The following is a 16,679-nucleotide window of genomic DNA, read 5'->3' as shown; positions in this document are numbered from 1 at the left end:
TAAAAGCCATATCTTATTTCTGCTTTTTACCCCCCCCCCTTTAAACTTAATAAAATTTGTTATCAAAACCCCGCTGAACTTCAAATATCATTCAAGATTAAGAATAACCCGTCCTTTTCAGTCGTTTATCTTAATTTCAGTTTGATTTGAACGTATTAAGTTTATGACACACAACTCTCCAAAAAATCGAAAATCAATGTTGGAAAGATAGTAATACCGCTCGTCAGTTAAAGTTAAATGGAAACCATTGTTTACTGTGCGTTGTTAAGTGAAATAATTTATGTCCGCGAGCTCGCCGGTTTTAAACCGCGAATATACAGATCGATTATACCGTATATGTATTGAATGTAAAAATATGTCTGAATAAATATATTTATTAAATATGAATGAAAACAGGCTTTGCAATTGGATTGAATACGAACAGTTGAAATGATTTTAATATGAAAATTTACGACTTGGGACACTTGTTTTGTTTGATTTAAAAACCTGTTTAAGGCTGAGTGATACAAAAATGTGTCGATGGGGTTGTACAACTACTAATACGGTAAGTGATTTATCTATTTTTATTTTCACATTTTTTTGTGTGAAATTGTTTGTTAAATAAGAATACACAATTCTGTATGACAGATAATTTTAACGGTTAGACTAGGTTAACTATACGACAGTTTCTATATAAGAGATCACAACAGATGGTTTTACATTACGTAGTAAAACAATAAAGAGATTTCTAAATGGGTTTTATTTATTCAGCCCGGAAGTTCATTCTCATAAAGTACGAAGGTATACCGATCTACCGTCATTTGAACACCAATTGTCACGCACACTTACAATTTTATAACATATAGATATTATTGTTTGTAATTTATTTGAATGCTTCATAAACAAATAATACACAATAGGGATTAAGATAAAACATAATATTATCTCATAATAACTCTACAATATATAAGATCGGCTAATTTCCTATTGTGTGTTCCAAAATGATTTTTACCCATGCAAATGAACAGTTTGTAAAATAAATAAAATATTTCAGAATGTTTCAGTCTAATATCGGAATTGTAAGCTTCATAGCATAATGACATTTTAATTAATTGTATAAAAGAAACCTGCCATTTACTTAAACATTTCATTGAATGGGTGAGGTAGGGAAATATTGCTTTTACTTTTAAAGAAAAACGGTAGTAATTGTATCACCCTATTCTACACTTATACTATTGAAATAGCAAAATATATTTAACGTAGACCGGTAAAGTTTGTTTAGTTTAAAGCTTTATTTAAAGGTAACTGTAAATTGTTGATACATTGTAATGTGAACTGTAACAAAAGACCGTACATTATATGTACATTGAGAAGAATTTAACGCAGCGAACAGTTAATTATCAAAAATATGTCTTAATGAGAAAATAATACAAGCAGTATCTTGTTTTACAGACATTCAAAGACTTAATTATTTATTAATAACAAGTTGTCGCTTAATAAAAACTACGAATGATGGCCTAATACTTAAGGCTGTTTCTCAACCTGAAGGTCGTGCCTGGTTTGAGCCATATTTGGGTCAGTCTCGTGCAACTCTGAAGCCACAAAAAGGTGAAAAGTCTACGTAGTGGACTGAAAATTTCTTTGATACATTATATATAAGATTCTTTTTTTTAAACAACTGTGTTTAAAACCAAAAATAAAAAAAGAAATAGATGAATAAAAAAAATTAAATAAAAAAAGTAAAATCATTCGTCATACAACTGGTTCATTCCTCCTGTTCTATTTTCAGACGTACATGTGTAAATGGTGTGGGACAAGATACTGCCGGGAATGTCTTCACGGGGATTTTGTAGGCTTAATGAACGACTCAACACAGTGTCGAATCTGCAATCAAGTAAGAATAAAGTATTTATGAAAGTATCTCATCACTTAAAAGGGTTGAATTTTCGAAACAGGGTATTCATTTCTACATAACATTGGAAAAGTAATCAACCACTTCATTCAGAAAGCAAGATTTGAATCAGATTTCAAAATGATGCGATCTGGTATATAGTTATAAAATATTATCCTACAGAATAATTCAATGGTATACAAGTATATAATAGAATTAAATGGTGCGAACAACGACTTTTTAGAAAGTGTCTAAAATTAGGCCATATAGATAGTCTCTCTCATTTGTAAATATTAATTGTTGGCAACAGTTGTCATTGTGTTTTCCACCAGTTAACCAGTACATTGTTATAAACAAACAGTTTTTTTAATCAATTTAGTGTTTCAAGTAATAACCAAAGAGTATAAAAACCATTCCTGTTTTTAAGTGATAGGTCTACAATGGGCACATTTTCACTAAGTATTTCAAATATTGATAAAAACGAAGAAATATATGCGTAATAATAATAATAATAATAATAATGTTTTGTTATAAAATACTTCATTGGCTGCTATCATATATGAGCCGCGCCATGACAAAGCCAACATAGTGCGTTTGCGACCAGCATGGATCCAGACCAGCCTGCGCATCCGCGCAGTCTGATCAGGATCCATGCTGTTCGCTTACAAACCCTATAACAAGTAGAGAAACTGATAGCGAACAGCATGGATCCTGATCAGACTGTGCTGATGCGCAGGCTGGTCCGGATCCATGCTGGTCGCAAACGCATAACGTTGGTTTTGTCGTGACACGACTCATATAAATGTGTGATATAGGATCCTGTATCTCACACACACCAACAACATTCGTTTTTAATTATTTTGTGGTTTGTTGTCTCGTATGATGCTTAATATACATATTATTTATGGTTTCCATACATCCCATTATAGACTTATTCACTTTAAGGATATTTAGATTGAATTAGGGAACATCGGTGGTTTTATTCAGATGCTCGTTTGTGCCTGAAATAATGTACAGAGGGGCACCTGAGGTCTTCCTCCACCAGCAAAGCTTGAAAATCGTCATTTGACCTAAAGTGTGTTGTGCGACATTAAACCTAACAAAAAAGACAAATTTAAAACAATGTATGATGATTCAGCCTAACTTCTATGTTACTGTTTAGAGTCAGCATTAATAAAATTAAATCTGCACGGCGCGACGACAGCCCGACATATTTAATGGAGTAACAGACATCAATCTACTTAGTGGGTTGAAATTTTCACATAGTGCAAAATATGATATACAAGTGTTTAATGACAAGTTGATGCCGAATAAATAAATCAATTATACCATATAAATGTAAAAACGGACCGATCTCATTTGAAAAAAAAATATATTATTTCGATTTCTTAATGTAGTCATAATCTGGAAGAATTTCGAGAATATTGTAGTAACACATTATTGAGTTCGTTACATTGCCAAAAATTCTACTAAGTTACTTATAAATAGAATACTGTCCATCATGTGTAAATCAAATTTTCTAAGCATGCATCAATTTTAGACAGATTTTTTACAGTTAAAGCTGTAATTAAAAAGTGCCCTGAGAATACTAAATAGTACATTTAGTTTCTTGTAAGGATAATATTAATAATTTTTCTTTATATAGTTTATACATATTGAATTAAATGTCTCAATCGAATCAATCATATTTCATCATTGTAATATTGATCTTGATGGTCTATATCAATAAAGAAAATACTTGATTAGAATAAAGATTTCAACGATTAAAATAGATTTTTAATTTTACATGTTTGATTTAAAATTAGAAAAAGACACACCCGTGTGCATTTACTCAGGAATGCCAAGGTAAACTTTCAACTGTTAACCCTTACCCTAATGGAACCACTGCTAGTCCGTTTATTCTATGCAGACATTTTATAATTTTGGCAGAGAACCTTGACATCACTAAAAGTAATAATGGACAGTTTCAGAGATAAAAGCTAGACTAAGTTCATTTAGGAAATACGGCAGGTTATGGATTAAAGCGTTTGTTCAAAAATCACTTTAAATAGCCCACCACATACTAGTAATATTTTATATGTTTTTATGTTTACAGAAGAAATGTCAGGGTAACAGAGTAGAATATGTCCCTCGACCGAAAGACGAAGTAGACCCTAAAGCTGCTAAAGGACGCGGATCATCGTCATCACGTGCACGCAGTGCAAAGTCGTCTGCAAAATCTTCAAGGTCAAAGAGTGCGAAAAGCTCAAGAGCAAAATCTGGAAAGAAATCAGGCAAAAAATCGGGCAAAAAGAAAAAATAAAGACGGCAGAACCATTTATATTATTTCGCAAACATCATTTATTATATTTCTATAAGAAAAAAAGTGCCTTTAGATATAGAATAGGGTAGCAGTTCACGTTTGAATGAGTAACACAAACATGTTTTTAAGTCATTCTAATGGATAAGGAGAAGTTTTTTCGGACAGACACAAAGATAAGACATGGTATGGTCTTCATTAAAATTAGAATGAGTAGTAATTTTCAGTGGTGTACGGAATCTGGATTGTGGGTGTCATTTCAGTTGTTAAATGTCACTCTTGTAGGTGAAGGTCGACCTATGAAATTTGAAGCGACATTCAATACATCAAAAGGTTAGAATTTGTGCTTGTCCTACCATCGGGCACTACATTAACACGTTTGTACATTTGATACGGCATATGTCAACAGATACAATACTTTACAATGCAACGCAATTTACGAATTATATCATAACGAATATCACTCTAGGCCACAACAATAGACATACGAAATGACTTATAACAATAGGATACGAGATAAAATGCCGTTCTATAAAGCGACTGTCGCGTCGTGTGCCAACCGGTGCAATTGTACCACCGGCTAGATACCTTTGAAATATACCAACAACCATTGCTAGCCGGTGTGCAACAAACACAACATCAACAAATACTTATTCTATACAGTAGGCATAAATACACAATGAACATATGACAGTTTGATATGACAGTTGATGAACTTGTAAATGTTACGGTCCATGGCAGGACAAATTATGCTTTAAATACCAGAACATGTATCGCATGTCGCTAGAACATTTGATATACAGATGCCTTCAGGACATCTAACATGACACCAACGATAGATTTAATGGAGTGTGTTCACTTTGCAATAATTAATTGTGTTAGAATAATATTTTTTTCATACATTTAAATTAGGAGTTTTGTGCGCGTAAATATTGTTACGTTTTGTAGATTATTGCATTTTATACGCATGTCTTTTTCTGTTATATTTATAAAGATGTTTTTCTTTATACATTTGATGCTTTGTTTTTTTTCTGTTTCTCAATATCAAATTACGATTCTTTAAATCTTCCATATTTAAGTTGTGGGTCGATACGTCATTACGACATCGAATAATCTTACTTTTAAATTTGTACGAATGATTTTCGAAACACCTGCTATTTTAAAGGATTCATTCACATCAGTTTTGTTTTAAATCACAAAAATTGTAAATGTTTTCCAGAAAATAACAGATGTTTCAAAGAGTATTTTGTGGTGACAGCCATTTACTTGATACGTTTTGGTGCTATCTTTTGCCCTTAATGGGGATGTAATATAGTGAAGTAAATATCCTTTGTATCTTATTTTCAAACAATTCAAATTCTATTACAATGAGTTGTAACAAGTAAGTTAGGAGTAACATTTATCAAAGTAAATTGCGTGAGGGCTACAGCTTTTACTTCTTCACAATGTTCGATAGTCCTAAATATGTGGACCACAAGACATCGCTAATGAAAACGTTAAAAAATATACATGTCAACAATCAAACAAATAGAAGTAAATATAGTTTGTAAAACAATTTTAAATCCCAACGGAATGACCATGCTCTCTCGATCAGTAAATGACTTAAAATTAATGTCTGTTTGGTTGCAATCTCGTAAAAGAATCTCACACCGATTGCCGGTACAGACCGGAGTGATTACGGCTTTAAAGCTGCGGTCTCACTCCAAGCAGAGCCCGGGACTACCCCGGTAAGTTATTGGGATGAGCCGGGACTATCGGGGCGAAATTACTGTTGTGGTCACACTTGCCCCAACAGCAACACGATTAATCCAAACTAACCACCCATGATACTCTCAGAAATATCAAGCAGAGCCCAGGTGAAGCTACGGTTTATGCCAGTGATTTCCAGGTCGTTCCTGGATGACGCCGGTTAACCCAGGCAGAGCCCCGGTCGATCCAGATAGAGCCCCGGTAGAACCATGGTGGATTTAAAACGCGCGAAAATGATAAGTTTAATACATAATTTTCATTTAATATAATATCTATTGTTCCTGTACTGTGATTTATGATGATTTTCTGAATAATCTTTAAGCAGGACTCGACAGAAGTGAAATGGGGAAGCGTTTTAATACAAACAAGTGCAATCATCGCTAATTGCCGTGATTAATTTGAAATGAACCGGGCTTTGCTGGAGCTCTACAAGGATCAACAGTAGCTCTCTTTCGTCATCCTCTTGGGCTCTGCCGGCATCCTCCGGAGCTTTGCCGGCATTCACCGAGGCTCTATCGTAGCTCTACCGGCGATATTTTACACTGGATCATCACCGGTTTGTGCTGGCAGAGATACGGTGCTTTTCCAGTGTAACCCCGGTCGTGCCAATCAGAGCTAAGGATGAAGCCAGCAAAGCTATACATCCCGGATCATCCGGACCACCCCGGTGATATTTAACATTTTAGTCCATCCGGGGTCGAATGCCGTACGTTCCCGGATCATCCCGGGCGTTGCCGGCAGAGTTACGGATGTACTCCGGTTGTTACCGTTCGTACCCCGGTCGTGTTTGTATCATCCCGGACGTCTTAGGGGCTCTGTTGGGATGTAAGTATGCAGCTTAACGAGTCTTTAAGGCGTCAGTTAAAGCACGATACTTGCCTTACACAGGGTGTATCATACATCTTTTTCTAGTACCATTGTAAGCAGCAGATAATCCGGCAGATATGCAAGAATATGCATCATTACACTCAATACACATCAAACACACACACACACACACACACGCACACGCACGCACACACACACACACACACACACATATATATATATATATATATATATATATATATATATATATATATATATATATATTTCATAAAGGGCTCTCTCTTCTATGAGACATATAATTGAATATTAAAATTCAAAACTTATTTTAAATTGCAAAGTTACTCTAGATATAACAAATAAAATAAAATTTCCTCTACTATTGTTGTCCGCCTACTTCACTCCCTATATTTAGTAAACTGCAATATATTACTTAAACTCTCTCTTAAATTCATTTTTCTGATGTTAATGTTTTGTTCCCTATTGGCGGTCGTTTGTATCGTTAAAATTTGTGTATGCACCTGTGTTACGAACTCTGGGGTCCAAATCTGACACCAAAGTGTGTTACCAAAGTGCGTAATGCACTATGGGGCTGGACCCCTTAGTTTGTAACACACCATGGACCCCAAAAGGCGTTTGACACCAAAGTGCGGTGTAACAGAGCACACCATAATTTAATTATGCGAATGCAATCTGTTTAACAAATCTGACCTAGATACATGTAAATTGTTTTGCTGTGAAAAAACAAATGATTATAACAGTCTGCAATTAGTTAATGGATATAAATTACATCCCTCTGGGACAGAGACGTTTCTGAATAAATATCACTCAGTGACTGCGGGAATTAAAAAATGAGACATTTATAAATAAATTAAAGCCAAAGCAAATATTTTATCTAGAAATGACAGGAATTATTTACCGTAGGCAAGACTAAAACAAATATTGGTTTAAAACGTCTGTAAGCATTTTTACGTTAAAGAACATACGAATGTATAAATGATATACAACAAACAACAAAACTTAAATGTATTGGTGGCTGTTTTATTATATTTGATTCCAAAAGTGTTAGTCACAAATTTACAAAAATGTTACTTTTAAAATGAAAATTATAAATGCAAGTGTGTAACAAGCTTTCTTCTGTTGATATCATTTGACAATTTGATGTGACCTACACATTTAGAACTTTTGATTGACATACTGTTTTTAAAATGCCACCAAAAAAGCAAAGGGGAGCAAAGTTACGTTACAAAAGTTATATATAAAGTTATATGTGATAAAGAATATTTCTATACAATTTACAAATGTTATAATTATGACACAAGACCACAGTTATTTTCCAATGTTTGCCCACAATAAATGTAGTCTTGGCCTGTTGTTTCCGTGTTTAATATTGATTCTGGAAGGAGCTGTAACATAGAATGCCCCTGGTATTTAACACACATGAATACACCAGTGGTACGAAAAAAGAATTTAATGTTTCAGAAAAAACTACCCTCTATTTAGAAAAGGGGTTTCGTCGTTTAGCAACAATTTTATGCATGCACTAATCAATGATAAGGAATATACCAATATATTTCTTTCATATAGATATTTGGAAATAACTGTTTCCAAAATTTCAACAATAAATTTGTAAAATGCATACAGAAGATATGTATGTTTCTATTCTATGTAAATAAGGGTCAATCTGACCGTTGAGCCATCAAAAGCAGTTTTTGATGTTTAGTTCGGACCTTACACATGTGACCAGTCATGTCCTTAAATGGTAAATTTTAAAGCACGATGTGGTGATGATCTATCCACATTCAATTTCCACAGAGCATCGGCCAAACATATGACTTTTGAGTCCAAAGTAGGTCTCTTAGTCACTGTACAGCGGCCATGTACAGTAACCTAAAAACAACAAATATAGATAGATAGTTTATTTAACAAAAGGTTACAGCAAATGAATTTACACATTAGAATACTCTTATACAATCTGCAAAACAATAAGCCAATGGGGGCTTTAAACTAAAAAATAAAAACAGTTAAAATTTTTTATAAAAATATAAAAAAACATTAAAAAAGGAAAAAAAAATAACGTTTCACGCCCCCCCCCCCCCCCCCCCCCCGGTTTTTTTTTTTTTTTTTTTTTCAAAAAACCCAATATAAAAAAGAAAATCGTCCCTTTAAGAGTTTTGCATGTATAACATTTTCTTTCATTTCTAGGTATTTTATTTGGTTTGTGTCATCGGCCTATTTCAATTGTTTAACCGGAATTATGTTAATGCGATTTGAAATTTAACCGCATGTATCTTTTTTAAGTATTCTTTAAATCCAAACTCTGCAGATAACCTGTAAGAAGATGCCTGAAATAAGCATGAATGTTTTCAAACTTCTTCATTTACGCAAAGCCCTAAATTTCACATCCGTTATTCAAAATTTGAAGATAAGGTTATCAAAAAAGTTCTAAAACATGTTTCATTTGAAGATCTGTGATTTTTTGTAAATACAGTTTCAGAAAATAGATTGATCTTACTGCCTGGCCGGCTTACGCATCATATGTAGGATTAGAAAATACCTATATAAGAAAACCTGAAAACAATTTCTAAATCTGTTCCACCATACTTGAAAATTAAATTCGTTCTATTTCTGCCACTTTTTTGAATTTCATTACCTTTGTTTTACTAGAAATAACTGGAAGTCTCCATTTTTCGCAATAATCTTTTAAGATGTCGAGCCCTTTTTGAAGTCCCAATTCAGTTTCAGATACTATTTCTATATTATCTGCATATAATAGTTAAAACAATTTAAACGTATCTATATCTACACCTTTAAATCCGTTTAATATCAAAGTTTCTTCCAAGTCATTCAATACATTGCAAACAGAAAGGGACAGACAGTTCCCTTGACGGACCCCCAATTTAAAAGGAAAATCATTACTTAGCGTATTGTTTATCTTTATTTTTGATTTTATAGATGAGAACATTGACTTAAGAGTTTGTAAAAGGTTTTCTTCAAATCCCAAGTTGAATCAATTTCAGCCATAAGTTTTCACTTACAACAAAATAAAAGACTTTTGTGAAATCAATATAACATACAACTGTTTATTTTTGTTCAGCATATGAGTAATCAGTTCATATAATACGAAAATGTTGTCGGTGGTCTGGACCCCGACTTGGCCACAATGTATACATTATAATATTCTGACCATTTAGTTAATCTTGTGTTTAAAATACGTGTGTATAGATTGCCTAAAGTACTAAGCAATGTTATTCCATGATAATTTTCTGGAAGATCTGGGTCTCCTTTCTTGAACAAAGGGATAATAAAACCGTTTGACCAGCATTCAGGAAAACACCCATTTCCTTAAAGTTTATTAAACTACATGTACTTGGTTAAATATGGAAGAAACACAAGAATGCCATGTTTAAAAAAAAATCATTCAAAAAGTGATCATGCCTTCCAGTTTTTTAATTATTTAATTTACTACACGCTTGCAAAATTTAATTTTCACTAATTTCTTCATCCAATTCTTCATACATAGAATTAAACTCTCCCTTAACAAATCTTTCATTTTTAAAGTTAATCACATCTTCGTCTGGTTGAAAAAAAAACTGACTCAGGATAATTGACCGCATAAATTGGCTTTGGGTTTCAAATCACTATGTCGTGGCCACGAGTTACTAAGTCGTGGACACGAGATAGCTAAGTCGTGGCCACGAGATACATGCGGACATCTTCATTCATCAGTTATGCTGCAATTTCGCCATATAACATATTCTGTGTTTGCGCCATAAATACTTTACCAAGAATGAACAGTCAATAATAAAAAGATTGATGAACTCTTATTTCATGAGGGATCGTTAATCTAATTTTATTTTGAGTTTATTTTTATTATGCGTATCAATATCTTTTCATCTAAAATATTCATTACTGACTTATTGTAATTAGACGAGCCATACTTATTTAGAACTCAAATAAATATTCAAAAGTTACACACACACAAACAGTGTAACTTCAAAAATGCGGAAACTTCTCGAATCCGAACATTTTCAGGGTCACAAATTTCTCCTTCTGTTTCTAAGTAATAAATACCTCTGAATTCCGGAACTTAAAGTTTGAACGATTTTCCGGTAAAAAATTAGGTTATAAAAATTTTAAAATTGAAAAAGGTGTGAAGGAATATAATAATGAAGACTGTAAAAATGTCAGTTCCTTCCAATAAGAAGAAATCAATTATTTTGACAATCAAAACTTGTCAAACATGTCAAACACTTAATTAAAGTGTAAAAAAATAAAAATAAGAAGTATATTGTGATGAAAAAACGAAAAAAATACAGTTTAATCATACTTTGTACAACAATTAAATTATGTTTTTGTATCAACACGTTCAGTTATAGGTGATAATAAAATTTAATATACAACGAAGTTATATAACTTTTTAAAAATCCTGAAATTTTGCCATTTTAGGAATTTAATAAGCTTCCTTTTTTATCACGGATGTGTTAAAAAAATCATGTTCAATGTGATCCTAATGTTTCTATTTGTTTGGATAGTTCCGAGCTTCTGAATTCCGGAAACTTCCAAATTCCGAAGTTTTTGGCTAGTCCCATCAGAAGTTACATCATATATATTAATCGGTGTACGGACATCCGTTTCGGACAAAATCCCCTTTCGCATATACCTGGACAAAATCCCCTCCATGGGTGGACACAACCCCCTTCATGTTTTTGTAAGGCTGGACAAAATCTCCTTACCTACTTGTTTTAAAGGTTTCTAATGTTTTATTATGCTTCATTAAAATTGATGAATAATGTATTATTATGCTCCATAAAAATTGATGAATAATAAAATTTTGTTTCTTGATTTATAATTATGTATCAAGTTAACCTTTATAATTATATAAGCCTGATAAGACATTTTTTTATTTGTTCAGATCACTTATCAACCAAATCATCATTATAAAAACAATTCAATTAGTTAAGCAGTGATCATTATAATTGTGGTAAATTATCAAGTGCATAACAAATATATTTCATTAGGCAATTTCTTTAATTGTTTTAAATTGATAAGTATGAAAATATTTTAATGAGTTTGACAGTATTCATTTTAATTGTTTAAAATGAGAGGAATTCTGTCCTAGGTAGCAATTTTATGGAGGGGATTTTGTCCACCCATGGAGGGGATAATGTCCAGATATTCAAAAATACATGAAAGGGGATTTTGTCCGAAGGGGATTTTGTCTGACATTTATATATTTGTCGTTTTAACAACCTTCGCAAAATTTTATAATCACAATTGCGCAATACAACAAATAACAACAAAAATATACGAGAGGTTGATAGATACCAATACTAAGTATGTTAAAATTTTAAATCTGTTACATAATCAAAATTTATCAGAACTACTAATGTTTAGTAAATATCTTTACTCAGCTTTTAAGACAAATGAAATCGAATTCAATCAAATATGTAATCATAGACTATTAGTGAAAAGAATTCAAACAATAAAATATAATATATTTCAAATTAACATGTTTGCTTTGTGTACTTTTAAAGTTATTCGAAGATTATTGTAATTTTATTGCTCATGGCTTGGTGCTTATTGCTCTTGGTGCCAACATTATAAAGTGTTGAGAATTAAGTACCGCTCAAGCCGGTGATAGTGGGCGTGAGGGATGTTGCACTTATTCATTATCCCTCATATACAGACTCAATCAAACCGAGTCTGCAATTCTTATGTTACTTTGTTGTGATTTATGCTTTAGGGATCACTTTGTTTAATAAGAGATCGAGACTTTTTTCATCTGTTTTATTATACGTTCAAAGTGCATGTACCATATTCAATTTCATCCTACATCTATCATTTAAATATCGTAATATATGTTACACATTTTGTAAACACTAGATACTATACTGGACAGTTTAAAATATGTTCTGTTCTGCCACAATGACGCTGCAGAGTGAGGTAACTAGAAGACTTCCATGTTCATGTTACCACTAGTCGTACCCGAAAAGCTTTTCATTCTCTGGTTTATTAAAGAACACACATTTCTAGAACAAACCAAGCTCAGAAATATAAACAACCCTTGCAGGGAGTTACAAACAATAAACATATACCAGAGAACCAAATTATCCACAGACGTTGCAATAAAAGAGAACATCCAACACAAACCCATAATCAGTGCAAGTTTTAAATTGATGAGGAAAGTACATCGGTTTCCCTTTGCGGTAGAATTTAATTTGGAACCTCGATGAATATGTCTTGCAATTATCACGGCTGTGGTCGAAAAGAAAATTACATCAATAGTCTTGAAAAGAGCAAGAGGAACAATGAAGAAAACTAGCAACGCCTTTGAAGAGTTTATCCAGCAAGTCTTTTCTCCAAACTGAGGACGAAATGGTGCTACATGCTGTGGTAAATGAACGTAGTCTAAAACCACTGCTGTTATTACAAAAAATAGAGGTACAGTCCAACTGTAGATAACCCACAGCAATACACGGTATCCTCCTGGATCATTCGCTAACATATTTGAAAATGTCTTAAATGAGTGAATACCTACAACATTCATTGCACAGAAAGCTACTAGGAAGAAATAATGAGTCAGAACTCCACTTAAAACGCATGCTGATTTAATGTTTTGAAACGAAAAAGAAAGAAGAAACAGAAGTTGGGCAAAAAACAATGAAATTACAAGATTAAGCATAATACGTCCGTGATCATTACGTAGTTTTTTGAAATACAAATACTGAAAGAATGTCAAAAATAGACAAGTTAGAGATGCAATGAGACCGACAAAAGTAAGAGCTGACCCAACAAGGTCTTTTCCTAGATTACTGGTTTGAACTTTCATGATATAGGCGTGTTGAGTTTTATCTAGACATAAATACATTTTTGTGTTATTTATGAAATACCTATCTTTCGTAAAGAAAAAATTAAGATGTGGCAGGTAAATACCCGTTTCATTCATTTTTACATCTTTCTTTGTAATCTCATAATGTTTACACTGAATGTCGGCGCATGTTCTACAAGTAATAATTCCTGGATTCCTATTGAATAAACTGTTTTCTTTTAAATTACGTAACGAAAATGTCCCATCATTTGCTTCCTCCAAGTTCAGATTGACGAGTTGTTTTAAACTATAGGATGGAATTTCGTCATAACACGGATTATATGGTTTATCGCAAATGTTAGAAGAGTCGGGATTTATGAATCCTAAGCTTTCGCCAAATAAATGTTTGACGATACTCTCGGTCAAATTAACGTCAGGTTGATTGCAAACCCAGCAGTCTAGATTTTTTAAGGAATCACTTCCAACTATAATTGGTCCTGTTTGACCATTTTCACATCTGTCTCTCATATCAATGACACTCAAATTTGAATAATAAAATGCTGAACATGTTTCAATCATTTTTGTTGAACACCATCTGTATTTACGATTGCCCCATGCACGAGAAACATAATATGTCACACATGAATGTCTGTCAAAGTTTTCAACGATATTAACATTGTCTGAGTAGTTACATTGTACATCAATTTCCCAAAAGCGTAATCTATCAAATGCAATGTCATTACAGAAAGCGCAATATACGTTTTTATAAGTGATATATTCCCGATTATTTTCATACACTGGTATTCGAGATAAAAGTGTGTCTATTTCGTATTCACACTTTGTTTGGATATCGCTACCCTCCCAGATCAATGGACATTTAGTTACCATAAGAACGCCGTCTGCTGCGACTTCATCTGAGTATTCGCCATTACAATCAAATCCCATCTTTTCCATGTCCGGATATATTCGGATACATTCATATTGCCATTTCTCTAGAATCGGAATTAAATGTTCGTCTTTCCTCTGGCAACAACTGTTGTTGTAGAACTTACACATATTGTTACATTTGTCACATCCCATACACTGGTTTTCCTCTCCACACTTGAATTTACGAAACAACTCAGATAAATCTTTCAAAGGGAGCTCCCAGGCACCGTATGCGCCAGAAACAATGAGAACAAAGAAGAACAGCGAGTAAACCATTTTAATGTGCAACTTAAAATTATTTATGAAGATTCGTTTGGCGCCTCTAACTTGTAAAAACAACAGCAAGTTTGATTCGCAATGTGTTTTATAAGCGTCTCATCAAGACTATAACTGTCGCCAAATGATTTCAGTTAGAAATCCGATAATTGCGGGATTAAAACCGCGCTGCTTTGTATTTGATAGCCGTCTATACAGGCAGTGATCGCCGTATTATTCTGTCAGCATTGGTCACGTTGCTGGTTCCTCCCTCCTTTTTTACAATGTATTGAATAATTTGAACTTGTGTAAAGCAGATCAACCAGTGGCTATGTATTATTTCAGCCTGACAAATAAGTGTCACATGCCTGGAAGAGCCAATCATGTCATTTAACCTCTAGCTGTTTGTTAAAGACTTACCAAATGAATTAATAATAATAATAATAATAATAAAATAAGAAGAAAGATACAATATTCTTTAATTAATAGTATTTTATTTTTGTTCCTAAAATACTCTGGAAGCAGGAAAATCTCTGTGTAGGCCAAACTCATTCCGATTATATCTTCTATGTTTGTTGTTTCGTTCAGGCTACGATCATTCTGGTTTTAGTATATACATATACAAAATATCCGAATAACATGTAGTTAAAAATCAACCGAATCTAAATATCAAGTTAACAAAACGGGATACAATAAATCAAATTTGACATTTGTATTTAATTAAAAAACTGTAGTACTAGTAATAGTATACTGTATATCCATAAAGACATAATCATTATGATTTTTTGTCAAACAAAAAAAAAGAACAAATAATAATAATAATTATTATCATTGTAAGTATGATAATATTGCTACATACCAAGAAACAGTATACCGACAAGTTGTACCTTTGTCTCTTTGGATAATGTAAAATATTGCAATTCTATGATAGGAAGCTTAACTCATAACTTTCTTTTGCTGAAGTGACGAGCTCTCTCTCATGATCGGTAACATTTCCGACAACATCCCAGGAAAATGCAAAGCGAACAACAAGAGCGACGGCAGGGCAGGATAGTGAGGTATTATCTTTTCTTCGAGATATGAAAAATGAAATCCGGACTGATTTAGCGGCCATCAATTCTAAAATTGACGATATAACTTCTGCTATAAATGCTTTAAAATCAGAAAATGAGGCCCTTAGACAAGAAAATCAAGGTATTAAAAAAACAAATGCAGAAACTATTTATAAAAATTAACAATTTAGAATGGCAATCCCGTCGAAATAATCTTAGATTTCATGGAATACATGGCAAACTAGGTGAAAAATGGGAGGACATCGATGTGAAGGTTAGGGAATTCATTAAAGATGACTTGGGTCTTCCAGAAATGGAAAATGTGTAGATCGAAAGAGACCATCGTGTTGGCAGTAGGTTTACAGAGACATGCCCGATTGTAAGTAAATTCGCCAACTTTAAGGATCGCGAATATATTATCCAAAAACCGAGACAAGTTTTGAATAGAGGGACTGCTTTTTTAGTAAGGGAAGATTACACAGAACGTGTCACAAAGGCGTGAACTAGGTCAAAACCTAGTACAGGCTAGAAATAGTGGACAAAATGCGTCAATATGCTATGATAAACTAATTGTTGACATTAGTGTTTATAAATATGACGATCTAACCAATCAGATTACGAGAATTGGATCTACACGAGTGAGAGGCGAACGTGTTACAGGACCACGAAATTTTAGGCGGGAAACAGGGTCACATGATACATGTGTTAGCGATGGCGACCAATCAGGAAGCGAAGGAGGAAACAAAAGTGAGGCGTGAGGCGAAGAATAGGAAACAGGTAACAGCCCTTGTGTAAATATAAACATTGTCACATGGAAATTTTGCTGTTTAAAGAAACATGTACATGACAACGATTTCTTAAATTATTTACAGAGGTTTGACATTATTGGTT

At 33.2% G+C, this 16,679-nt stretch overlaps 1 protein-coding gene across 1 annotated transcript; it reads left to right on the top strand.

The window, feature by feature from the left end:
- Positions 1-137: 137 nt before the first annotated feature.
- Positions 138-5,101, top strand: LOC132744890 (uncharacterized). Its single transcript, XM_060733683.1, has 3 exons — positions 138-544; positions 1,769-1,873; positions 3,966-5,101. The coding sequence occupies exons 1-3, from the start codon at positions 512-514 to the stop codon at positions 4,170-4,172; spliced, it is 345 nt and encodes a 114-aa protein (XP_060589666.1). The 5' UTR covers positions 138-511; the 3' UTR covers positions 4,173-5,101.
- Positions 5,102-16,679: the final 11,578 nt, after the last annotated feature.

The sequence above is a fragment of the Ruditapes philippinarum genome, unplaced genomic scaffold, assembly GCF_026571515.1.
Source record: "Ruditapes philippinarum isolate M1 unplaced genomic scaffold, ASM2657151v2 ctg1794_1_1_1_1, whole genome shotgun sequence".
Taxonomy (NCBI): Eukaryota; Metazoa; Mollusca; class Bivalvia; order Venerida; family Veneridae; genus Ruditapes; species Ruditapes philippinarum.
This window is presented reverse-complemented; position numbering and strand designations above follow the sequence as displayed.

Coding starts and splice junctions, on each gene's coding strand:
- LOC132744890 (XM_060733683.1), top strand. CDS start 512: ATGTGTCGATGGGGTTGTACAACTACTAATACG. Junction 545..1,768: donor GTTGTACAACTACTAATACG/GTAAGTGATTTA, acceptor TTCTATTTTCAG/ACGTACATGTGTAAATGGTG. Junction 1,874..3,965: donor AGTGTCGAATCTGCAATCAA/GTAAGAATAAAG, acceptor TTATGTTTACAG/AAGAAATGTCAGGGTAACAG.